At 37.7% G+C, this 26,508-nt stretch overlaps 4 protein-coding genes across 5 annotated transcripts in view; 3 read left to right on the forward strand and 1 right to left on the reverse strand.

Annotated features, from left to right (window-relative positions):
* Nucleotides 1-1,640: 1,640 nt before the first annotated feature.
* LOC120775484 (protein SPT2 homolog) lies at nt 1,641-4,377 on the forward strand. The gene is made up of 5 exons (XM_040105688.1): nt 1,641-1,834; nt 2,187-2,537; nt 2,604-3,684; nt 3,751-3,874; nt 3,975-4,377. The coding sequence occupies exons 1-5, from the start codon at nt 1,775-1,777 to the stop codon at nt 4,144-4,146; spliced, it is 1,788 nt and encodes a 595-aa protein (XP_039961622.1). The 5' UTR covers nt 1,641-1,774; the 3' UTR covers nt 4,147-4,377.
* A 529-nt stretch (nt 4,378-4,906) lies between these two features.
* LOC120773874 (histidine--tRNA ligase, cytoplasmic) lies at nt 4,907-9,728 on the forward strand. Of its 2 annotated transcripts, XM_040103028.1 has the most exons (6): nt 5,203-5,290; nt 7,452-7,881; nt 7,957-8,169; nt 8,235-8,663; nt 8,739-9,338; nt 9,404-9,728. In XM_040103028.1, exons 2-6 carry the CDS (start codon nt 7,597-7,599, stop codon nt 9,605-9,607), a joined length of 1,731 nt encoding a protein of 576 aa, XP_039958962.1. In that variant the 5' UTR covers nt 5,203-5,290; nt 7,452-7,596; the 3' UTR covers nt 9,608-9,728. The 2 variants fall into 2 exon arrangements, with proteins under 2 accessions (XP_039958963.1, XP_039958962.1); XM_040103029.1 differs by lacking the exon at nt 7,452-7,881 and having other exon boundaries at nt 4,907-5,290.
* Nucleotides 9,729-10,070: 342 nt separating this feature from the next.
* The window catches only part of LOC120773803 (zyxin), a 230,402-nt gene continuing 213,964 nt past the window's right edge, over nt 10,071-26,508 (forward strand). The window contains exon 1 of the mRNA XM_040102912.1: nt 10,071-10,593. Coding sequence (XP_039958846.1) covers nt 10,120-10,593 — 474 coding nt within the window. The 5' untranslated portion in view covers nt 10,071-10,119. The remainder of the gene's footprint in view (nt 10,594-26,508) is intronic.
* Nucleotides 14,250-15,941, reverse strand: LOC120773802 (UV excision repair protein RAD23 homolog B-like). Its single transcript, XM_040102910.1, has one exon. It carries the CDS (start codon nt 15,818-15,820, stop codon nt 14,414-14,416), a length of 1,407 nt encoding a protein of 468 aa, XP_039958844.1. The 5' UTR covers nt 15,821-15,941; the 3' UTR covers nt 14,250-14,413.

Below are 26,508 nucleotides of genomic sequence, written 5' to 3' on the forward strand. Positions count from 1 at the left end.
CTTGTGTTGTATATAAATATATACATATATTATATAAGTTCAGATGTATCAGATGTATGAAATTATGATAAAAGAATTGTGAAATTATTAATTTAGTATTAAATATATCATTTCTTTTGCAAAATAACACCAATTTTTGCTTGGCACACGTTTTAAATCGGCTTGGAAAACTGAAAAAACTCGTTTTCGATCCTTTAATTGCATAATAATTATTACAAATACAAGCCACTGCACATTTCCATTTAAAAAATTAATATATTTATGCTTGTGAAATTTAAATAAATACAACAGTACACTTACACTGGTTTTCTTCATTTGAACAATTTCCACACATGCTACTCTATTTATTGTGGATGTGCCTAAAACTAATTATATACATATTTTCTCGCAACAATATTCTAAACATTCCACTGAAATTTTTTCCTGCAAAATAATGAATGAATTAATATTATTTTGGGAATTTCAAAAGTGTTTACTTTTCTGTTTACAATTTGTATGCATTTTTATGCTTGTTCGTCTCAACGCATAAGTGTGACGTCACGAAATTGTTGCACAATGTATTTGTTTTTGTAAGAATTGTCAAGAGCTAAACCGAAAAAAACTAACTGTAAACTAGTGTCGTAATCTTGTATTCTATCATTCTTTCTCTTTGACACCATGTCTGAAATCCCACGTGATCTGTCAAATACTAATGCATGAAAATCCTAACCTCAAAAAAATCACCCGATACATACATATATTGGGTAGTCGAAAAAGTCTTTTCACGTTGCATTCGTATATCTCCAGTGTTGGTAAAGGTAAGATTTTAAGCTTCATTTGACCAAAAATAATTAATTAGTTACAGCTGATAAAAAATGAGTGAAAATAATGAAGAAATTCGCTATATTTTGAAATTTTTGTGTAAAATGCCATGCAAGCCACCAATGAAATTTGTGAAGTTTACGAAGACGATCCTGTATCAGTTCGAGTGGCCCAACAATGGTTCTCTTGATTCCGTTCACGAAATTTCGATTTATATTAATTGGCAAAAAATGGTCGACCAAAATGGCATTTGTTTAATTATTTATTAGTATAAATATGAAAAAGTAAGTTGAAGTTTGATTAGAAATACGGAAAGACTTCTTCGACTACCCAATGTATGTATATGATATATTAGGATTGGATGAATGAAATGTGACCAAAATTAAAATAACAACTGTCACATATAAAAGATACAAAAATGTTATTAATTTTTACTAAAATAGAGAAACAATCTAAAACTGAAATATTTATCATATACATACACAAATATTCTTCTTCTGTTATTTATAGAACAGATAAATTAAGTATGTTGGTGAGTTTTATGAAGACATAGTAAAGCTTTAAGTTTTAATTAATTTTCTCTTTGGCAATATCAAAAAATAACGCCAAAATTCTAATAAATGTCAATTATAAGAAATTAAAAAAAAAATTTAAAATTTTGGTACAATAGAGATGCCATGGTAAATTTCGAAAGAACACAGTAAATTTTTAAATTACAAATTTTAACATCTGGCAACCCTACAAAAATCATCCCTGGGGTAATTTTAGCAACTATTTATCGGATTTCAATATATATCTGTCAGCAAGGGTAATTTTCTATCAGTCTTCATAAAAAATTAGTTCAGATTTCATGTTCTCAAATTTTGCAAAATCGTAAAAGTAACGCGACATTTTTAATATACATGTAACTGCTTAGTATTAAGCCCATTTAAAAAGAAAAGATAATCTAAATCTCTATAGGAAGTTATTTAAAATGGATTTCGGAACTTTGCTGCATGTGGCAAAGAAAAATAGTGAAAACAGTAAAAATGAGGTAAGAATACGGCCAACAGCTGTTCAGTGGGTTCAATACCACCCAAATTTAAGCAATTAAATAATGAATAATATGTGGCAGGATCATGTATTATTCTTTAGGAACAGTTACTACAAATTATACTTTCATGAAAATGAATTTCATAAAAAAGAAAAGTTTGTCGAACGTTTTCACTGGTTAACCCTGGTGCATACATGATAAGACACATGGTGATTGGTAGATTGTTTAACTTCTAAGTCAGTGTATTTCTCATTAAACTGTCTTCTGCTTAACTCCATTGTCTATTTTATCACTATTATGCTTATCAATCGTATACTATGTGGAACTAAATAAATATATTTGTATTATTTAGGGCAAATATTATAGCACTAAATTCGCTCCTCCGAAAAAAGAATCAAAGGAGAAGAAATTGTCAGCGAATATACAAAAGTTTTTACAAAAACGTGAGCAGGAGGAGCGTGAACGAGAAAAAGAAAAACAACAAAAGCTAGCTAACTTATTGGCAATGCGAGACGAGAAATCAAAAAATAAGATAAGAAAAATGCTAAAAGTCACAAAATCTGCCAATAAATCGGTTTTGGACGATGCAATAAATACAGATCATACAGCTGTTACGATGTCCGGACCTGACCAACCCGATCAGGATGATTATGGATATGTTTCAACCGAGGCAAACGCTTTTTATGCAAAATATATAGAAAAGGTATGTACTGTATATTTATTAATAATAAGAGTTTTTTTGTACTAAAATCGTCTTACATTTATATAGGTGAAAGACGTAAAAGAGGACAAAGGCTTTGCACCAAGTAGACCTCAGTCGCTAAGAGACCTGTCAGGAACAAAGGAACGGGTAAAAGCTGCCATTACACGTGAAATTGAAGAAAAAAGAGGTCTTAAAGGACAAAGAATAGCGCATGGTAGCACTAGTTTAAGTAGCAGTATTAAGGAACCCAGTATAAGTCGACCAAGTTCTTCCAAACCTCTTTATGATCCTGAGGCGGAACGGCGTGAAGAGGAACGAAAGAAACGAGAAGAGGAACAAAATCGTAAAAAGAATCGTAAACCACCACCACCTCCAATGGACTTTAAAGCTTTACTAAAATTAGCTGAGCAAAAACAGCATGAACCGGTTGAAATAGTGCCAGTTGTTAAGAAAAAAGAGCCAGAACGTTTGTTAACAATGAAGGAGAAGAAGGAAATGGAGGAGCGACAACGGGCTAAGGAAGCACGTGAACGTAGAGATCGAGAACGAGAAAAGGAACGTACACTGGGAGCCAGTTCGGGAAAGGAACGCCGAGAAAACGGTACGGCGACGTCGAGTGCACCCAACCGCATGGAACCAAATGGACGTATCCCAAAATTAAACCAAACCAAGTCTACGCCTACAACGACAACACAATCCTCATATAATAAAAGTTCTGCTGTTAAGTCTTCGACTATTGTTAGCGGGACTAATGGTATTAAAAAGCAACATCCTTCCTCCTCATCGACTTTAGTATCATCACAAAAGGACACATTGAGTTCTCATGCGAAGAGTACATCCGCCTCAGCTATTTCTTCATCAAGTGCCAAACAATCTCATTCCGCTGCATATAAACCTTCGTCAGTTAGTACAAAATCGGGGTCATCTATCAGTGCCTCAGCTAGCAGCAGCAGTAAGAATCCTTATGGCAGTTCGACGAGTAAGAATCCATATAATGGTGCAACTCGCGAGTTTCCACCCCGTGATATGAAATCTGTGAAACCGCGTCAGTTTCCTCCTCCAGATGTACAAAAGACGCGGCAGTTTCCACCGTCCGATGTGCAGCGCAATCGCGGCAAGGAAACAAAGAAGCCACAACCAAATAAAAGTGAGTTTCAAAACATATAATATAACACAATGCAGACTAAAAATAAATTTTATTCTCTTTTAATAGGACTGCGTATTGAAGATGATGATTCGGAATACGATTCAGAGATGGACGACTTTATTGACGATGGCGATGAAGAAGAAGATGTTTCGTCACATATACGCGCTATATTTGGCTATGATAAACAAAAGTACGTATGTAGAACATTGCTACAAGAAATTCAATTATTATTCGTCCTTGTTGTAAAAGAATGTAGCTAATTTGTGAGAATTTTCTTTGTTTGTGTGTAGGTATCGTGATTTAGATGACGATGATGATGCTGCTATGGAATCCAACTTTGCGCAAGTGCAGCGTGAGGAATATATTAGTAAAAAAATAGGAATACAAGAAGACTTGGAGGACATGAAATTGGAGGCGATCGAAAAACGTCGCAAGATGTTGGCGAAAAAGCGAAAACTATAAGTTAACGCATAAAAAGTACTTGAGTACTCGATATAATAGTTCGCAATATCATTAATTATTATGTAACTACAATTTAAATTACATTCGGTTAATTGGTTGTTTTTACTGCTTTCCCAATTTATACAAACTTTGTTAAAATTTTTATTTGTTTTTATTGTGAGAAATGCTTTGCTTTCAATTAGTCTAATCTAGCCACAATATTTTTATATATTACTGTACATAAACATTTACATATGTACGTTTATTTAAGATTTTCGCTAAAAGTTTTGAATTGTATACGTAAATACAACTATTAAAAGTGAAAAATAAAATTTTGCAATTATTAAACAAGAAACGTTATTTCTTCATCATTAGTGTGATTTAGCCCATAGGGAAAATATACGCACACACATAAGAAGGGGAAATACAAATACATACATATATTAATCAACAAAGTGACAGCATCAATTGCTACTAACATTGTAAAGCACATAATTATGCTTCAATTTTCAAGGGGTGCGTTGTTTTTGTAAACCACTAGTTTGTTTTGTTCTTGTTGGGACTTGTTACATACCCAATTGCCGGATACCGCCAGTTTACTTAAAATCAGTTAATTGTCAAAATTTCTTTACCATCAAACCAAATCTGTTGGAAGTTCGACCTAGTTTTTGAACTTTTGTGTATTTATTGCTAAGTGCATACAATTGGGCAACTCTCAGTTTATTTGCGAGGACAGTTGACAAAAGAAATGTCAAAACGAACTGTCAAATATTTTACCTTTTCCGCAATAGCAACGTATTCGTTCAACTTGCATTTTCCACCGCGTGTGCGTTTTGTGCTTGGTAATACATTTTCTTGCATTATTTTATATAAATAAAATAAGTGAATATTGAATGAAATATTACAAATTGCGTTAGACTATTTCTATAAGTAGAGTAGTGTGCAAAGTTAGTGTAAGTTTGAAGTGAGAAATAATTTGCATCAAACGAACTAAAAAACGGGACTGCATCTGTGAAAAAAAACATACATTAAAATTGTGAATTAGAAAAAACTAACACCTGTGTAGAATAGAATGAGTGAGACGCGTGAACAGATACTCGAAGAAATTAAAATTCAAGGCGATTTAGTTAGAAAACTTAAAGCAGCCAAGGAAACCAAAGAAAAGGTAAGCTCATCACTGCAGCTGTTTTCCCGAGACTCAAATCATATTGGTGTTCTATTTGTTATCATTTTCTTATTCTTGAACCCATATTAAAGTCAAGTTACTAAAACAAAATACTTCATCACTCATTATATGTTTATATATATATATTTAAAAGTAAGTGTATATAATAATAGTTGGTACACATTTCTAAATTAAAAAATATTCGTTAATTTTTTTAGAGATTTCATCAGATAATTAGAATGTCTTGCAAAAACCTTCAAACCAAAAAAAACTCTTTGCTTTACTGTTGTTGGTGTTGTTAGCTTTTGACAGGGTATCTACTGTCTTCGGGTGATTCATTGCTGCAGCAGCATTGACTCGCGTCTACCATAATTAATAATGAATGTAATAGAGCGTTTCGTGCGGGGGGAGGGAAGCTTTGACTGCTGCGCTTTGGCTATGCAGACTGCTTGCCTGGTTACCTAAAATTACCACAAAATACACAATGTAAGTCTATATTGCTGGCAGATTTTCGTCAAACATTCACTTTCGAATCGAAATGGCCAGCAACTAAAATAAGTAATGACTATTGTTATTGCTGAGGCACCTTGTATATATATTTGAATGCAGTGCCATGGACCGGTTTTCAGTGTTCAAAAGCACTAATAGCATTTTTATGTTTTGTTATAGAAAAAATTACACACACATTCATATTATGCTCTGCAAGCAAAAGTAATGTCGTTTATATGAGAACGGCAGTTACGTGTAACGGTATCGTGGGTATTCATTTTTAGGGGCTTGCCGCGTGCAGCCATAGTCTACAGATCAACTTGCTTCATGCCTCCTAAACTGGCTTTTGATTTTTGCGTCAATTAATTTTATATATTTTTTTGAACTTGAATGCGAGAATGCACTGTAATTCTGGATTGGTTATGATGCTTAAGCTGGCGCTCCAATTACCTTGAAATTTCGTAACACATTACAATATGGACATGGGTAAGCACTTTGACGAGTGGCATCTATTCTACTAAACTTGATTTTAGTCTTATTGGGTTGCATATGAAATTTTACATATATACATACATACATATGTATGTACATATGTACATACATACATATGTATGTATGCATCCAGTACCTAGATTCTAATGTAATGTATGAATGTATGGCAGAAGATCACTATGCACTAAGTGCAGTTAATTAGAAGCCAAAATGTCTAAGCATTATAAATACATGCATACAAGTACATACATATGTATGTAGGTATGCATGTATATCTATGTACATATACATATATATTTCCTTCTTGATTATAACATTCATTATTTCTTTAAATTATACTCTTGTGGAATAATTTTTCCAAAATGTTGTTTTGCCAATATTTAGCTTACTTTTTAAAATTAGTATATTATGAGTATTCATAAACAACGCTTAATTTTCTATGAAAACTCGGTTTATTATTTTTTGTTTGTTATTTAAAACATATTTCAGGTAGGTATGTTTATATACATTCATTTATAAACTATTCCTTATATTTTTATCTTATAAAAAGAATATGTTTAAACAACGTATGACTTTAAATATTCAATCATAATGAAGTGTTCCAACGCAGCAATTTGTGGCCGATGGAATGCAATATTTTAGAAGACAAAAATATGTAAAATAGTCTCCCTTCGTAGAATTTAGTCTCGTAAGTTAAAATTATAACATTTTCATTTCATTATTATGTGGTAATGTAACTAATTTTCACACGGTCGTTGACACATGCTCATATAACGGAATGTTGCAATCACATAAAACAAAATTTCAATCCCAATTGAATTTTAACAGAAATTAAACGCAATTAGTTTTTTTTTTTATATTTTGGTTTCAGACGCACCATAATTTGTGTAAATTAATTCCTTATACATATATCCTTTTTCAATTATACATATCTGTTCACATAACACATCATCTTCATTCACACTTTTCCATCTAATTAACCTCACGCTTAGTAATGCTTCATTTTCATCAATAAATAATTTTGCTTAATATGTTTGTAAATAATCTCTGTTGTTGTTTATGCGCGTCAACTATTAACAGTAAAAAATAGCATCGTAAGTTACGAATTTCTCTAAGAATATGTTTGTTTTTTTCCACTCGGAGACAATTTCTAATCAGTTTCATTATTGTTGTTGTTTAGGTTTAAACAATCGGCGCGTTTTATTAAATCTTTACCAAAAACTTCTCCACACAAGATTATTCGAACTCAAATTGAGTAAAATTTTGTAAACGAGATAATCTGTAAAACTATAGAATCCTATTAAATATTAAATAAAACATAAAAAATGTTGCGTTCGATTGGCCGTCAAACTGCTTACTTAATTGGTCATACAAAAAGTCGGCCAATAACAAATTGGTCCACATTTGTGTGTACAACGTTCAGCGGCGGACGAAAATTCGGGCCCGCAGATCAGCAAACGTGTCGTCACTGCGCCACCAACCATAAGGTGGGGCAATTCAAAAGTGCTTCAACAAATGAAATTTCACATAGAAAAAAGAAAAACCACGCAATCAACAGCAATAATGAGACTGATGAAGAGGCAACCCTGCTAGAACAACAACTGGCGCAGGTTAGCTTTAGTACATGCATTAAATAATGTATACCATTTGTGCAACCGAAACTGTTTTTTTTATTGGATTTTCAGATAGATGAAGAGGTAGCGCGTTTGTTAGCGCTGAAAGCGAAGCTCGGCGATGGCCCCGCAACGCCGCAGAAGTTTACGCTCAAGACGCCAAAAGGTACGCGCGACTATTCGCCACAGCAGATGATGTTGCGGCAGGGTGTGCTGGATAAGATTGTGGCGGTCTTCAAGAAACATGGTGGCGAAGCCATCGATACGCCTGTATTTGAGTTAAAGGTTAGTGTACGCTGAAAGCACTAACGATTCCTTAATATATATATTTATTTTGCATTTGCTTACAGGAGGTGCTCACTGGCAAGTATGGTGAGGATTCCAAACTCATTTACGATCTCAAAGATCAAGGTGGCGAAATTTTGTCGCTACGCTATGACTTGACTGTGCCCCTAGCACGTTACCTGGCTATGAGTAAAATATCTACCTTAAAGCGCTACCATATCGCCAAAGTATACCGGCGTGATAATCCCGCTATGACACGCGGTCGTTATCGTGAATTCTATCAATGCGATTTCGATATTGCCGGCACTTTTGATCCCATGCTGCCAGATGCAGAGTGCGTGAAAATTGTTTCTGAAGTGCTGGATACATTGGACATTGGCGAATATGTGATTAAAATTAATCATCGGCAATTATTGGATGGCATGTTCGAGGCGTGTGGTGTACCTGCGGATAAGTTCCGCACTATTTGCTCTGCCGTAGATAAGTTGGATAAGGTGAGTTACACAAAACTAACAAATCTTTATTTATAATGTATTTCATGTATATATTTCTTTGTTATTCGCTGATAGTCTCCTTGGGCTGAAGTGCGTAAGGAAATGATTGAGGAAAAGGGGCTGGATGCTGTCGCTGCTGATAAAATTGGTGAATATGTGCGTCTGAGTGGCGGTATTGAGCTTGTGGCACAGCTGCAAGCTGATGAAAAATTGAAATCTGTGTCTAGTGCCGTTAAAGGCTTGGAAAGCATGCAGCTGCTGCTGAAGTACTGCGATGCTATGGGTTTGTCGCCAAAGATTAGCTTCGACTTGAGTCTGGCACGCGGCCTGGACTACTATACCGGTGTAATTTATGAGTGTGTGCTGAAGGCCGAGCCGAAGATTGCGCAGAATGGTGCTGATGCTGCGGAGGAACAAGGTGCTGTCGGTTCAGTGGCTGGCGGTGGGCGTTATGACAACCTGGTCGGCATGTTCGATCCCAAGGGCAAGCAAGTGCCATGCGTTGGCGTCTCCATTGGTGTGGAACGTATCTTCTCCGTATTGGAAGCCAAAAATGCGGCAGCCGGCGTAAAGACACGCACCAATGAGGTGGAGGTGTATGTAGCATCGGCACATAAAGGCTTGCACGAAAAGCGTTTGAGCATTTTGAATAGCCTCTGGGACCAAGGCATTAAGGTAAGAGCTCTACATTTCACTAACTACGTTGGCATTTGATATACATATGTGTTATTTCTCTAAAGGCTGAACACTCTTATAAGCTTAATCCTAAGTTGTTAGTGCAGTTGCAATACTGTGAGGAAAATCAAATACCTTTCGCAGTGGTGTTTGGTGACTCGGAATTGTCCAAAGGCGTTGTGAAGTTACGTGAAGTGAGTACACGCAAGGAGGAGGAGATATCACTGACCGAATTGGGGAATGAGATAAAGAAGCGTTTGAACAATTAAATTGCTTGAGCTACTTGCGTGATAACTATAAGCAGGCTACAATAGATTGAATTATTTATTTATCACAAAATATAATTACAAGTAAATTAAAAATATGCGATGCAGATGGATAAAATAAAAATTAAATGAATTCACAAATAAAAAGGCATTTACTGGGCTTAAATAAAAAAAAAAAATTGTTGTTTCTTTTACACAGGTAAAAAGAAAAAAAAAGTAATATAAAAAATTAAAAAAGAAATAATTAATACCAAAATTTTAAATAAAAAGAAATCAAATAATTTAAAAAAAAATTTTAGTAAACAAAAATTATTAGTATTTACTTTAGCAGTATTCGTTACAATGTTTATATCTTAAACTAAACATCTGAATAAATTTTATAACAAAAATTGTAAATTTTATTGCAGCTAAACAGCAAAATTCCAAAATATCCCAAAACACAAAACTTTTTACCTAAAACCCAAACTACAGTGTAAACAAAATAATAAAAAAGACATAAACAATTAAGTGAAAAAATGCCGGAATATCTAAATGCAATGACCGGCCGCTTTAAGAATGCTAACGCCAGTGGTGGTGTCACAACGGTGACACCGCCGGCACCCTTCGATGCGAGCACAATGATTTACGAGACCATGCAACAAACACAACAATACCAGCCACAATATCCGCAGCTAGAATTACAACCACAAAATCTTGGCAATGTCATGCCGAATGTAAATACTTTCGATTATATGGGTTATGCGCCGGTATCGGCACCGGTTCCCCCACCGCCAGCGGTGAACGAGCATGAAATTGAGTTTCTTAACTGTCGGCCAAGACGTTACAAGCGCACCAAACGCACTTATACGAAAAGAAAAAATAAAACCACAACTAAACAACAGAACAACGAGAAAACTACAGCAACAACTGGTGCAGCAGCAACAACAAATACCAAAGCAATGCAAATGCCGTCGATGGCGAATTCGCCGAATGTACAAATGAGCTTTAAGGTAAGTGATAATTGAATTTCGATTAATCTAAGTAATTAAATAACCGTTTGTTGTGTAATTGGAAAAGTAATCCGGTGCAAAGAAAATAAGTTGGTTATCCTTAATACCACGAATAGTTAACTTTGTTTGTCACCAACGTTTTGAACATACTTTTTCATTGTTTTTATAAGAGGTTAAAGATTTTGAAGCCCTTATTTACCGTCTGATCAAATTTGACCCGGACTGGCAAAGCTTAATCAAAATTTCTATACACTTTTAATAAGTTTTGGCTCTGATGGCCTTCAGTGAGTTCGAGTTTGTTGTTGTTGTAGCGACAGAATTATGCCGAGTTGACAAATCTTGGTCCGTTCCGGTTACGTAGACCCGATTGTCGTGGGAACGGGGTTCGAGTTTGGGGTTTTACGGTTTCGGCTAATGTTTCGAGCATATTTCGCTCATCGCTTGGCGATCCTTTAGAGATATTGAGAATCAATTCCCACGATAGGCGGTTATACGTTACCGGAATTGGCTCGGATTTTATCCGTGTTTGAATCGATAAATAGTAGGCTTAGGTATATAGATCTTTTACCTGCTTTCGCTCAAATGTCAACACCGTTTTTTTGCGTCGTAAACAAATACCTCTCAAACACACACTAATTGAACTATGGAGACCGAACTTCACACGAACATAAAATAGGTTAACCAATTTAGGAAAAAAATTCTCACTTATTCATCCATGTGTCATATAGTTGCATAGACAGATAACGATCATAAACTGCAACTTTTCGCTTACAAAATCTTTAAATCCACGGACCACCTCTTTGAATATGTTACCTTTATCGTTGAACTCCTGTAACATCCCATTTTTATAATGCAATTTCGTCGAGATTGCTACCGCTAGATGATGACCACTGATTTAGCCTTCCCGTTAAACAAAACTAACAACCGTTACTCAGACAATGGAGGTTACGTAATCGCCAGCTCCCCTAAGCCGAAAGCATTTTAAAGGGCATATTTAAGCCCGAAACCCGTAATTAAAAGGTCATAGTAAAAGCAGTTATGCTTCGCTGTCAATAGTTCTCGAATAATTGATTTTCGATTGACTGGCTTTTCGCTTCCAGCGCAACTTTCTTTTCAAACCCTTGCTCATTGTATTGTAGTAACGGTTTACTCTGTCCATGTGGTTCTAATTTTGAAAAGCTATCTGCCATTTTAAGATGCTAACAGTTTGACAGTTTTGAAATGCAGGTCATCAGCTCTAACTGGTTTCAGTCCGTTGAAGAATGAAAGTCATCTTTTCTTTTCAAGCTTTCTCTCGTTTTCTCCCACAGACCGTCTAATTACTATAACAAATGAACAAAACTTTGACCGATGCGCCACCTTCAACTAGAAAGTCAGAGAACCCCCTTTTTTTTTAGAATTTTTCGGAGTGGCATATTATTTAATAAATAAATAAAAAAAATTTCATTAACAAAATTTACTTTAATAATCGGCGAATCGTTTTCAAAATTTTGGATTTCCTTGATCCCGTATCTAGATTTCTTGGATCTTCTTTTTTATTAGCGTAGACACCGCTTACATGGTTATAGCCGAGTTTACAACAGCGCGCCAGTCGGTCTTCCTTTTCGCTGTTTGGCGTAGCCAGGTCCCTATCTGTCAGACCTTCCCACCGTAGTAGAGCTCTTCCTATGCTTCCCCCGGCGGATTCTTCGTCGAATATTCTCGGAGCTGGAGTGTTTTCATCCATGCGGGCGACTAGCGTAGCCGTAGTCTCCTAATTCGCTGAACTATGTCTATGCCGTCGTGTTCCATCGACTGCGGTATTCATCGCTGCCCAAGCGCAAAGAACCATAAATTCTCCGTAGATCCTTTCAGTCGAAAAGTTATAATGCTGACTCATCAGATGTTGTTATTGTTCATGCCTCTGCACCATATAGCAGGAAGCGGATGAGGAGTGACTTGTAGAGTTTGGTCTTGTTCGGCAATTGCATACGCAGTCCGAAATAGCCCCTGTTAGTAAGAGTTATTATGCGTCGAGGCTGACATAATTGTCTATGACATCGAAGTTATGACTGTAAAGAGTGATGAGGGAGCCAAGCCGCAGACAATCGTCGTGATGACAGGAGATATTTCGTTTTGCTCTTGTTCACTGCCAGACCCATTTGCTTTGTTTCCTTGTCCAATCTGGAGAAAGCAGAACTAACGGCGCGGCTGTTGAGGTCAATGATATCAATATCATCGCCGTAGGCCAGCAGTGGCACTCTCTTATAGAAAATGGTACCTTCTCCATTCCACATTAATCGACGAAGAAGTTGTGTATCTCTTGGATGACTTCTGAAAAAAAGTGTCTGGCGGTGAGGAAGATTTTTCTGCTTAGAATTTTATTAATCCAAAAACCAAAAAAATTCATTGCTACAATAGATGAGACGTAAAGATCAAAGAACTAGGCAAAATTTTGATTTTAGACAAAAAGGCGGCATCCGGAAAAAAAGTTTTTTTTGTGAAAAAATTTACACTTCCCAGTGGCTTAAAAAATTATTACCAGAAATTTTATTACTTCAATCATTATCTGACAAGTATAGGTACAAATATAGCGTAAGGTCTTGGAAAATTTTGAAAATCGATCGGACTCTCCGTTCTGAGAAGTTTTCCTTACTGAAGCTGAAAACAGGGTCTCGAGTAAAATGAGTTTTAAGTTGTCGGATCCATCTACACTAAGTTAAAAATTGATTGCAAATAAGAAAGACAAAATTTTATATAACAACTAACCGGTCCAAACAAGATAAGATCTCGAAAAAACATCCCTTAGCCGGATAAAATCCGAGTCAATTCCTGTAACGTAGAACATTACGTGGAAATTGTAGCAGCTTCGTTCTTGATACTGTAGCCAGTTAAATTCCTATTTATCCAGAATCGACTCCGACATACCAAATATACATATGTACATATGTCCAGCATGCAACGAGTCCCCGTATGACTCTAACGACCTCTTTGCATACCCAGATAACCCCACACATCTAACACCCCTCTCTCTATGGTCCAACCCCGTCGAAACAGCACATTTTGTGTGCATAATGTTGGATGACCTCGATGACAACTTATCTGAACCTTAAGGGGATCTACAGTTACAACAACAAGAACAAAATTTTATAATTGCTTCCTCCGATAAGAGCAATTAACTTTCGACTTTGACAGGCCCCTAATTGTGGGCATTGTTTATTTGTAATTGTTTGCTGTTGTGATTTCATTTTCCTGCATTTCGGGACATATTAAATTACTGTTAATCTCAGTTCTTAGATTTAGAGAATTCCACCCTTAATTTATACGGAGTTCCTTTAGTTGTTTATCAACCCTTTCTCCTATTTGACTTTGTGCTTAAAAATCAACCGAAACCATCAAAGTGCACATGCGCAACACAGCGACGAAACATCGATTGCTCGCTAAGATGCAATGATAACTCAAAGGGTTGCAATGACTCATCCCTATCGATAAACTGATGCAATAAAATAAAATTAAATAAATAGGATTAAGTAACATTAACCGCCACGAGGCTATCATCCAATCAACGTTACTGTAAATAAATGAATAACTGCATATTTTTAATTTGTATGTTTGTTGTTGTTGAATTTCAGGTAAATTTACGCAAGTGCATTTCTTTTTTTTTTGTTCACTGCATTTATTTTGATATACGATTTTGGGGTTGCGATGTGCAACCTAAAATTTATTCAGTTAAAAGTATTTGAATGATAAAATTACAAGAAGAATTTTCAAAAAAAAACACAAATTAATTGAATCTAACTTTATATATTTTTTACCTTGCAAAATCTCAACGGCGCGGCGCTCAAATGTGTATGTCATCGATTCGACAGAGATAGTCCACAGCCTTCTCGACATTACGATCACAAGCTATGAAGGCTAAGATCACCATCTGACGTTTGAAACCCATGCGCACCAAACGCGCTATGTGCTTCTCCTCCTCCGGCGAGATGTGCATGTTATTGTAGTTGCAATGGCTGCACTGCTCATCCTCCGATTCCGCACTGCTTTCGTGCAACAACTGCAGAAACTCACTCTCATGCTCCTTCAGCATTAACAACAACTCCGGCTGGGTTTCATCGATACGCCTTATGACGTCCTGCAGCACGTTCGGCCGCTTACGCAGAAGGCGTCGCAGATTCTTGAAGTCTGGATCTTGTCGCAGAAATGCCAGGGCGTTCGCTTGATTGAGCTTCGTCTGCTCCGTTGTTTTAGCTTTGTGCTGATTCGCGGTTTGTGGCCGCCGCTGCTGCTGGTGCTGTTTTACTGCGGTTCGGTGTCCGACGCGCTCTTGCACCTGCTCTATAAGGTAATCGACAGCTTCGTTGGGATTGTTGAAGCTAGCGACTAGAGCGCGTCGCACATCATCCTCACTGTAGCCCATCGCCACAATTTGTCGCAGTACGTGCTCATCGCAAACTTGCTGTTGTGTCGATTTTTTCAATATTTTTCGCTTCGTTGCCTGCATTTTGCTGGCGTTCTTCGTTATGCGCAATCTGTTGGTGCTCAGCAAGGATTTTGTTGACTTCATTGTTTTGTTGTTAGTTGTTATTTTTACTTTATGACATCGACATCGACATCGTGCTTGCTTCGAATCGGTTGATTCTGTAGAGCTTGCTGAATCCTGTCGTGTTTTATTGTTTGCTCGGCTATCTTCGTGCGACAAGGAAGCGCTTGAAGATGTTCTAGTTTTAAATTTATTTTGTGACTTATGTCTTTTCTTCGCAACGCTTTTGGATGCCTTTAATTTGATCGAACTTTTGGCCATCAAGATTTTGCTGTTTCGCTTCTTTTTAATGTGCTTTATACGGACTCTTCTTTGCTCTTTCATTTCTTTTGCAGTTCCGTTGTTATTTAATTCGTCGCCTTGACCAACGTTTACGCGCTTTTGCCCAGCTTTTTCTGTTATCAATTTGTTTTTGTTGTTACTGTTATTATTGTTGGTGGTTTGTTGTATTGTTTCACCAGTGTTCGACGTTCTCCAAGGCTTTCTTGCCATGACCAATAAAAACTTACGCTCATCTATGGAGTAAGAAGAGAGCAATTTGTTGTCCTTCAAGACGCGTCCCGCATAGAGGAGTTGTTGTCGTTCGGGTAGTAGATTTGTAACGGCTACATTGTAGAGTTTACGTTTTAAATCGGAAACAGTTTTCAAGCCGTAGGTGTTGATTACGAAACTCTTGTGGTCTAAATTTTTAATTGTAAGTTTCATTTTCTACACAAATTTTTCACAATTGATTTTGAATTTTTTAACCGAAATTGTTACAAAAACACATTGAATAAAATTTGAAAATGTGTCTATAAACAATACAAACCAAGCATGGCTAAGCAGATTAATGCCAACCTATCACGAAGGGAAACATTGGAAATTCTGGGGGCAGAATGTCAAAAATAAGGTTACCAATTTCAATTATTTAACTTATTTTCCCTGCAATAACCGTAATGATTGTAACATGTTCTTTAAATGGAGAGTTACTGGAGAGAAGATTATTCTTTACTCGCTACTATTTATTCGAAAAGTGTGATATTTTGTCTACAATTCTTAGATTTATGTGATCGTTTTGCCCTTTACTAGCTGTTTGGCATATATCCAAGTCTTCGCCTTCTTCGAAGCAGGTTTGACGGATGAATACCACTGCTGCGACTGTTCTTGGGTCTCTGGTGTGTATGTTACTACCAGTGGGTCTATGCTTACGGTCACAACCCACCCGGTCTTTTGAGATATCTACTCTCTCAGATATCTCATAACCAAGGTATCCTTCGCGAAAGCGGTTTGCGATAGTTTATCCAATTTTTGACGGTCGCTATCGAATGAAAATATTCACCGCATTTATCATTCAAGCGCTCTTTGATTCAACTGCCCTCTCCCTCTTTCTATTCCAAAAATAACACTCGAATCACAAATCGATTTTTCTAATATAACACCTCGCAATCACGCGCGGTCCAAGCAAAATAAAGATAGTCCGTTCCGGCTGGATCCTTGACAGTAGAATCCTGATCTACATGGTCCATAATGTTTACGGTTAAGACTAAACGACTTTTCCCTGTACCTAGTGCGCCCAAAGTTATTAGCACAAATATTTTTAGTCTGCAGGGTTTTTTTGACCGTAGCATCTGCTTAAGCTTCGACAAGTATGTTTGTACTCTGCGATTTGATACAATGCGTAAGCGTTTTCTACGCCAGTAAAGAAGAAGAAGAAAGGATGGTCCAGTGGAGTTGAGATCAACCCATCTAGGACGATGATCATCCCATTCAAGAGACGTTGGTCCTTGCCCGGCTCGGGAACCTAAGCCTTGGTGCAAAGAGGTAGAGATGACCAATATGGTCAAATACCTTGGTTACGCTGGATTCCACTCTGCGGTAGAAGCAGTATGTTGACTTGACCATGGTCAAAGCGACTGATGCACTAGTGGTGTGCAATCGACTAGCTGGTAAATGCTGAGGCTGCAAGCCAAGGATTGTTACATGATGACCAATAATCACGTATGGGGCGGTGGCTTGGGTTTCAAAAGCTTCGCATACTTCGGTAGGGCACCAACTATTGAAGCTGCAACTTTTGGGAGGAAGCTGCAACGACTTGCATGCATCTGCATGTCGGCTGCAATGGGCACTTGTCCGACGGCAGCACTTGAATTCATGCTTGAGCTCTTACCACTTCACCTAGTAATGGGTCAGGCAGCCAAACATGCACTGCTCCAAAGGACAGCAGAAGGGTGTGGCAGAGATATGGTAATCTCATTCCAGCGAATGAAAGAGTTAAGTGGTGTAATACCATTGGTTCTTCTCCCAAGGGGCAGCATTAACAACAGGGTAAACTTCACCAAGAAGTTCAAGGTGACTCTTAGCAGCAAGGCTGAATGGAACGATTCCCCTCTCGAGCTCCTGCTTAGCGGTAGTACAATCAAGTGGTACACCGACGGCTCGAAAACGTCGGAGAGAATTGGTGCAAGAGTCGCTGGACCACGCACAAAACTCTCCATACCTATGGAAAGTTTTCCGAGCATTTTTCAGGCAGAAGTCTTAAGTCGTTGCATAGAGAAAACCAACGAACGTATAACCATACTTAGCGATAGTCAAGCGGCACTTAAAGCAATCTTTGGCGGAACGTAACTAAAAGCACCTCTTCTAGGTGCTCGGTTACAGAGGTATAGCCGGGAAGAAACTGGTTGATGATCTCGTTCTCCGCAGCATCCACAAACAAGGTAGGACCTAACCCATCATCGCGGTGGTTCCCATAACATAAAGGAAGAAGGAGTACCTAGGGAGAGATATTAGCAACAACTCCAAAGCATGCGCCATGCCAAGTTACTAATGGGTTACAACCTCAGCAGGTTTAAATAAGTACATATGTACATATGTATGTATGTATGTATGTATGTATGTAATCAACCTCCCAAGGCACAAACTCAGGCTACTTCTCGCATTCAACACTGGCCACTGCAAGCTGAAGAAGCATTTATACAACATTGGTCTCGCTTCTTGCGCGAATTGTCAGTTCTGCGACAGGAAGCCTGAAACTCCAGAACACCTGCTAACTGACTGCGTAGCAATCTGCAGACGAAGTATAAAGGCCCTTGGATCCATGTTTCTAAATAGAGATTACAACGCCTCACTACCACCTAGCAGTATATTGGTCTTTATCAATATGTTCAGGCTAGGTGAGTCTTTGTGATTTAGGAGAGGGCACAATAGAGCAAGGTCGCAATGCAATCCTCGCGTGGCGAGCTGTGTCGATTCAGCCATGCGTCTGCCTATACATACCTGAAGATAGTCCCTAAGTTTTGAAAATATTCATCTAAACTTTTGCACACGTTCTTTTTTCCCCAAGAAGCTACTCATTTGTGAGAACCACTGATATCGGACTATTATAGGATATAGCTGTCATACAAATTGAACGATCAAAACCAAAAAATTTCTTGGATGGAAAAGTTTTTATTTGACAAGATATGTTCCCGATATTTGGCACGAATTATTGTCCAAGGCAGCGGTACACTCTCCACTAAAATTGTTCTATGTAAAAATAAGTACATATGTAATTCTGTAAAAATATTTCTAAGAGAAATTAAAATTTCAATTCCTTTGTGTTGTGATCCTACAAGTATACGCACTTCGGGTGTTTCACAACCTATGTACTTATGTATATTTACCCCTTCAAACATCATCACTGACCTTCAAGCATAGCTTGCTTATATGTATTTCGGTCTTTATACGTGGATATGCATGCATATATGTATGAATTTATGTAATTGACTGCGCGGCTAGCGTGTGCGTTGACTTGGATAAATTTCTGAATGAATTTGTCATGCTTGAATGCTTTCGTTCGATTTCAAACAGTTGGAGTTCAAAGCTGCATAGAGTTTCCTGAGAAATCCCAAAAATGTATGTTTGCATGTGTATATGTGTGCACCATATGTATATCCATAATTATATATGCAGTTATTTCTCGTTGGTCCAATGCACAACTGCATTTGACAGCTTTCCTTTAGCGTACACCACCTTTCCTCCTCTTTGATCACGCTGCCCTGCCCTCCACACACACTGTGCAATCATTTCTGCTAAATTCAAATTTAATATTAATTTCTGTACTTTTTTACTATTTTCCTAATTCTGCTTTTTGTTTCCGTTTAGTATGGCTTTTGTCTCTGCATTCGATACGGTTGGTATTTTTTACGCTCTACTTTTTTCACCGCCTCATAAGTTTATCCGTTCATGCCATTTAAATTGTAAAAGTACTCCAGTTTCCACTGCGCAGCTTCATTCGAATTTACTGGCGCATAATTTCAATTAGGGGTTGGCTGGTTGCCTTACTGAACTTGATGAGTTCACGATCCACACCATAACACTCTATGAGGGCTTCATGCTATCCCAATCACATAAGCAGTGACAGACATATCTCGGCATGTAACCTCCTAAAGTTGTTGCCAATACATAATATTAATAATATTTATTTATAATGCATAACAAACGGCGCAGTTGCTCGCCTTTTTGTCAGCGCTTTGTCCATTGTAGTTCCTTTCCGTGAATAGTTTTGTTCGTCTATGCTTATTTATGGATTAATGAGGTGTTAAGGCTGAGCGTGGGAAGTGTTTCTCGTTTGCTTACGTCTCCATTGTTTAGTTTGGTGCAATCTCTCATTCTATATCGAAAGCAAGCATTTCATCCCCACCGCAATGTGCCGTGCATTTTGCGGTAAACTGTATCGAATCTGGATTAAGTCATAAATTTGGGATTTGTCAAGCTCGGCTACTGTTAAGCCGGATTAGCGGACAGCTAAATGACCAAATGTAAGCGTGTATTTATTTCAAAATTTCGGTGCTTGTTATCATGCATTCTCAAGGCGTATGGTCATATATTGATACAAAGTAACTGTAGATGTAATTATATGTGGAATGGCATTATGTGTGTATTAATATACCCTTAGGAATACTGTTCTATATCTACCGCTGAGGTTAATCAATCTGGTTTATTAACTTCCTAAGAACTTCTGTACATACCTAAATATGTTCATAGATATCACTAATTACCGTGGTTACCGTTTTCCTAAATTTTTTGTCGTTGACATATTTTTTTGGACTTTTTGGAAAGTGTAAAACTTGTGAACTTCTATGCGCTGTGCAAGGTTAGTTAAGGTTTGAGTTCATTTTAGTATATTGCATAATGACAACTTACAAGTTAAGTGAACATCTGATGTTACCGAAGTAAAAAGCTTTGTTCCCATTGCAGAATTTGAAGCGTTATCAAGCGATCTTGTTTTTAAAGATCAGAAAATTTGACAATACACAATATATTTAAGTACTATATCCGTGGTTACTTCAGCTTAGTAAAGTTCTTCCTATTGATGAGACTAGCAACTAAGAAAATGCGCTTCAAAACCACACAATTTCGGTTGTAATAAAGTCTATATCGATAAAGAAGTTACTTATATCAAAGAATTAGAAGAATATGTAATTGAAGTAATAGTCAATATTCAATAAGCTGCTCATTTTTCGAAACCGCCGATATCGTGCTACTATAGGATATCGCTGCCATACAAACTGAACAATCAAAACCAAATTTTTAGGAGATATATTCATCAAACTTGACAGAAAACTGTCCAAAGCAACAATACAGCCTCCGAAGAAATCATTCAGATGGGACTATAGCATATACATAGCTCGCATATAAACTCAACTTTCAAAATCCAGCCTTTGTATTGAAAACTTTTTAGTTTGACAAGATATAAGAAATTTGGGGCAGATTATTGTGTAAAGCCTCTCTTGAATTATAGGGATATCAGTATAGATTGCTCTATATACCCTTTAATGCACCTTCGAGGGGTATTATAGCTTCGGTAAAGGCGAAGTAAACGTTTTTTCTGAAAGTGGGTTTGATTGGTAATAACTTCGCTTATCCTACATTTAACAAATAAATAATATAATTTTAAGTCTTCCAGAATATATGTAGATCCCTATTTCAGTGTTACGTCCTTATTAATGTTTCTAACTATAAATATTATTGTCCATTGGGTAGGTACTACCCGGAGTCTATAAGCGGCCATTCAAAGCAGTACGAGAAGTGGCGCATATGGAAATCTAGACGCATCTCTTCTGCTTTCCGTTGCTTCCTATGGTAGAAATAGGGCCAGAGTTCATTAATATAGGTTTCAATGCTTCACCACCCACAAGTGCTATCGGTAAATTTTTTCAAAACTTTTATTTTTCTGCAGTTCTTGTTGTAGGTATTCCTTTTCTTTACTGGCGTAGACACCGCTTGTGCGGTTATAGCCGAGTTAGCGACAGCGCGCCAATCGTTTCTTCTTTTCTCTATTTTGCGTCTAACCGAGATACCAAGTACAGCCAAGTCCTTCTCCACTTGATCTCTCTAACGGAGTGGAGGTCTTCCTCTTCCTCTGCATCCACCGGCGGTCCTGAATCGAAAACCTTCAAAGCTGAAGTGTTCTCTTCCATCCGTACAACATGACCTAGCCGGTGCAGTCGCTGTCTAGTGATTCGCTGAACTACATATGTCAAAGGTGTCGTATATCTCGTACAGCTTATCGTTCCATCGACTGCGGTACCCGCCGTTGGCAATTAGCAAAAGACTATAAATCTTCCAGAAAACTTTTCTTTCGAACACTCCTAAGGCTGACTCATCAGATGATGTAATTGTCCATGACTTTGCACCATATAATAGGAGTGTGGTCTTTGTTCGTTGAGAGAGGACTCCAGCAATAGATTGAAGAAATCACACGATAGGGAGCCTCCTTGTCTGAAACCTCGCATGGTATCAAAGACCTCGAAGAGGTCCTTTCCGATCCTGACGTAGCTTTTAGTGTTGTTCAAAGTTAGTTTACGCAGCCGTATTAGTTCTTTTTCGTGCTGTCGAAGGCGGCTTCAAAATCGGCGAAGAGGTGGTGTGTGTCGGGTCTTCTATAAGATTTGCCGCATGGTAAAAATTTGGTTAATTTTAGCTTTTCCAGGTCTACGGCCACACACTTCAATTAGTTTGTTGGCGGTGGGCTTCAGTCTTTCGCACACTACGTTCGATAAGACTATATATGCGATATTAAGGAGGCTTATCTCACGATGATTGGCACAGATTATTGGATCCCCCTTTACAGGGCAGAGCACACTTACAATCGTCGGGCATGCTTTCATCAATTTCTATCTTGCAAAGAAGCATATTTGAATAGCTCGGCCGATAATCCATCGGCCCCCGCCGCTTTGTTTTTTTCAATTCGAACTTCTTTTCGGTCGGGCAATGGAACGTCTATTCCATCGTCATCGATTGGGTTCGCCACCTCCAGATGTTACACTTTCACTGTCGTTCAGCAGGCTGGAGAATTGTTCCTTCCATAACTTCAGTATGCTTTGAACATCAGCCACTTGATCCCCACTTTCGGTTCTACAAGAGTATGCTCCGGTCTTGAAACATACCGTTAGTTGCCGCATCTTTTCGTATTTTCGAAAATTACCCCTGTCGGCCAGCTCCTCAAGCTCTTGAGAACAGAAAGAAAATAATGCTTCGTTACACATTATTATATTTTTATAGCTAAAATCTGTTCTCGTTGCACTACGGTAGATTTTCAAGAAGGTCCGCATATCTACTATTGTATAATCTACACGAAATCGGTATCAATAGTAACTCTCTCCTCTTTTCTCTTCTCTTTTTCCATAAGCGCGAAATCGCTCTTTCGAAGAACTCCTTCCTTGGCACACTATTGCTTTAAATTGATTGATATCACAAGCGCAGCATAAAATTTTAAACTATAAAATATGACACCGACCAATAACTGCATCTGATGTCATTAGCTGACGTGGCAATCCAGCGCGTGCCGCCGAAAAGTTATTTCCCATTGTTTGCAACACAATCGATCGCTCGCCACCTACTTAACAACAAAGCAATCAATGTTGTTGACAATTTCACATTGCTACATTTTGGTATGTTTCATTAAAAATCCCTCACCTACACACAGACGCACGCACAGTCCTTACACTGGCACTGGCAGTTCGTCAATGACCACGTGTCGCTTGTTTCTTATCTCGGGTCACCAATGAAGACAAAAAAAAAATCGGAGAAGAGAAATACAATAATGATACATTGGCGCGGCTGACACGTGACTTGCGTTGTTGCATTTTCGCGTTACTATTTGATCAGCACTAATCGATGTGGCCAACCCCTAGAAGTAGACTTCATATGACTAACACTGCATATACTTATTTGTGCTTGTGTTTGTGTGGCGCAACGGAAACCAGCAAATTTGCGTGGAAGACGCCCGACTTTTTCACATCACATCGCTTCGCTCGCTTCGTGTGGCATTTGTAGTTGCAACACGCTGACATTGATTGTGTATTTGTCGATGGTCGCTGCATTTAATTCGATTGCGGCATAATTTTCAATAAACCTGAAGTATTAAGGAGTAGCCTTGTGCGGAGGAGGGGAATGTAAGCCTGATGAATGAAGGGTTGCTTCGGCCGGCGCAACGCGGAATCTCAAATATTTTTATGTGTGTTTTAATTATGAGCGAGTTGCACATTTTGCGGCAAAATATACCCTACACTGTTCATATGCATGCACACACACACACACGCAGTCATGTGCATATGCACTTACTCATTCTCCTTTGGCGCTCGGCTACGTGATGCACTCATGTGTACCTAATGTGGGTGTTAACGGTGTGCTAAATGATTTCGAATCACTTTTTTACCCTCCCCCTCTTTACCTTCGCGTTTTCCGAAAATCCCTTTGGCTTTTGTGAAGACTCCGTGCGTCGGCCAAGCAACGTTTGCTCGCGATAAATCGATAGCGATAAGTATCTGCAACACGTTTTCCACATATTTCATATGATTTACTCGGCGCTTTCTCTCTCTCTTTCTCCGTTTTCGCTCAACTCGTCCTGGCTTTGCTGGGTCTCGCTGAGTTTGGCAATTTTAAAATTTTGCACGTGTTTTTACAATTGGCGTAACTGTGAGATTTCCGGTTGAGAAGAAAAAACAACAACAACAGCAAAAAAATAATAATGCAAGCTCAATGCGTGCACAGAAAGTGTTGGAAATCTTATATTTTCACGCTTGTCGAAAAGTACATAATTTCCGGTTTAATTGAAAACTGTAAAAGTGGCGAAATAAATCAGCATTAATGCACACACCCTTTCACCACCCCACCTACGTTCACACTTACATACATGCAATGTTAACTTAAATGTTTACTTATGCTGCGCCGTCCGAAATCCAAATAATGCTTCGTAATTTCTCTTCATTTAAATTAACATATTATCTTAGCCCAAAAAGTAACATTTTAATGAAAACTAAAAACTTCAATTACCAAACTCGCAAAGGAAATGCTCTTGTAGTCCCACAAAAAATGTGCGAATGCTTAGAAAAACAACGGAAGTTGTTTGGAAAATTGTGATAGATGAGGGTCGCCGCTGCCTTGCCGCAGCGGGGCTGTCCGACATTCGCCTCGCAGTGACCAAGAGCAATAAATCAGTGTTCAAACAACAAACGGACAGGGCGAACGGGTTGCTGCGCCGCATTCGTAATCAAACCGGTTCGCTGCTCTGGGCACACAATTCACCAGATTAGTGCCGATGGCTGGTGTAATTTTCCTCTGCCAAAAGGGTTTAGTAGCTGCTACGCACTGGCGATTTCCCAATGGGGTGATTATTTAAAATTGTAAGCAGCTGAAACGCAGCCGGGTATTATTAGTGGATGTAACGATGTTATAACTACTTTTGCAATAGTTTTGTTGCGACAAGATTCCGAGGTCTTGCATGCATATTAGATTCGATAACAAGCATAATGAGTTATTGTGCTCACAGTGGCTATCATGACATTTCCTAACATTATTGTATTTGTTGTTGTAGCAGAAGCTTTCGAAGTCTAGCTTATAGTGAATTAATGGGGCTATCTTCTAAGTAATCTATTCTTGTATATCCGAAGTATGCATTATTTCGGTGAGCTTAGTCCATTGGAAGAGGGTGGGTTGTTGTGAGGTCAGCTGGTTTTGATATAAGATGAGCATGTCCGTGTACGGCTGGGTTTCTTTACACGCAGTGCATATGTGACATACGAGCCACCTAATGGTTGAGTATTGGAAGTATTATTAATTCGGGTATCGCAAGACCGTTTGTTTCTCAGGTAGAACCTTTTAACAGTTTACGTACGAGATTTGTTTAAAAAATAATGGAAATCTTCGGTTTTTGAAGATTTATTCATTTGTCTACATTAATGTTGTCGTCTTCTAAAGAGTGCCCATTCGATATTATGCACTTATGTCAGCGCTCCTCCAATCGTCGAAGCAATTCTCAACCCGATTTTGGTATAGACTTTAGCTCTTTCACCAACGCGCTTTTAATTTAATCTGTCCTTGACTCTTAATTTTTGGAAAGAGGAAAAGGCTACACGGAGCCAAGTCTGACGAATATGGAGGTTTGATGCATCGTTACAGTATTGTTTTGGCCAAGAAGTCACGAACAAATTCTGTTATTTAACGATCTTTGAGAAGAGTGGCTAGAATCTTTGTGATCTCTTGTGAAAACCAATACATTTTCGAATTCTTTTTATTGGAATTTCGGACAAAGATTAGACAAATCATTGGCTTTAGCATTATTTAGGTATTTTCAGTCAATTCCTTTATTTTGGAACAGATTGGAGATTTTATGTTTTTAATCTCTTTAAAAAACGATTTGAAATATCGATTAGTTCCCACGACAGTCGGGTCTACGTAACCAGAACGGACCCGGATTTTTATGCGACCAAGGGTTGTCAAACTCCAAATTACTTCCCGGCATGTTTTCTGCCGCTATAAACAAAACGTCATAGGTAGTTAAATTTAGAATTTTGTGAGCTAAACTGATTTGTAAAGGCTTAATAAATAGGATAGTGAGAATTAACTTTAACCATAAGGACATGGATCTATGTATATTTTATTGCATGTTATTTCACAACTATTCACATGACCCCGAGAATTTACTTGTCTAAACTATCTACCTCAAGGAATTTTTGCAATATTTCTCAACTTTAATTTTCCAAATGTTACGAATACGAAATAATTGGATTTTATTTGTCCAATAATTTAAAATTTTATCTCATTGGTAGATTAAATTCTTTTCTGTTATATCAATTCTGTATTTATAGTTTCTATATGTTTTAAGCCTTCCTCCACAGTTACATATAACTTATCTCGTTACTGTACTTATGATGCTAAATTAAAATTGACTTAAAATTTACTTATATGATGGCGAATATATTTCTTTATTTCCATCCTTTCGAAAATTTATTCAAATTATTAAAAAATATTTTTTATATATTAAAACAAAAATACAAAAAATAACACAAATGTTAGTAATATGCATATGGCAGCGCTGTGTCCAACAACCACAACCACGTTGAGGTCACTTTTGACATTTCTCTGCGCAA

Source organism: Bactrocera tryoni, chromosome 4, assembly GCF_016617805.1.
Source record: "Bactrocera tryoni isolate S06 chromosome 4, CSIRO_BtryS06_freeze2, whole genome shotgun sequence".
Taxonomy (NCBI): Eukaryota; Metazoa; Arthropoda; class Insecta; order Diptera; family Tephritidae; genus Bactrocera; species Bactrocera tryoni.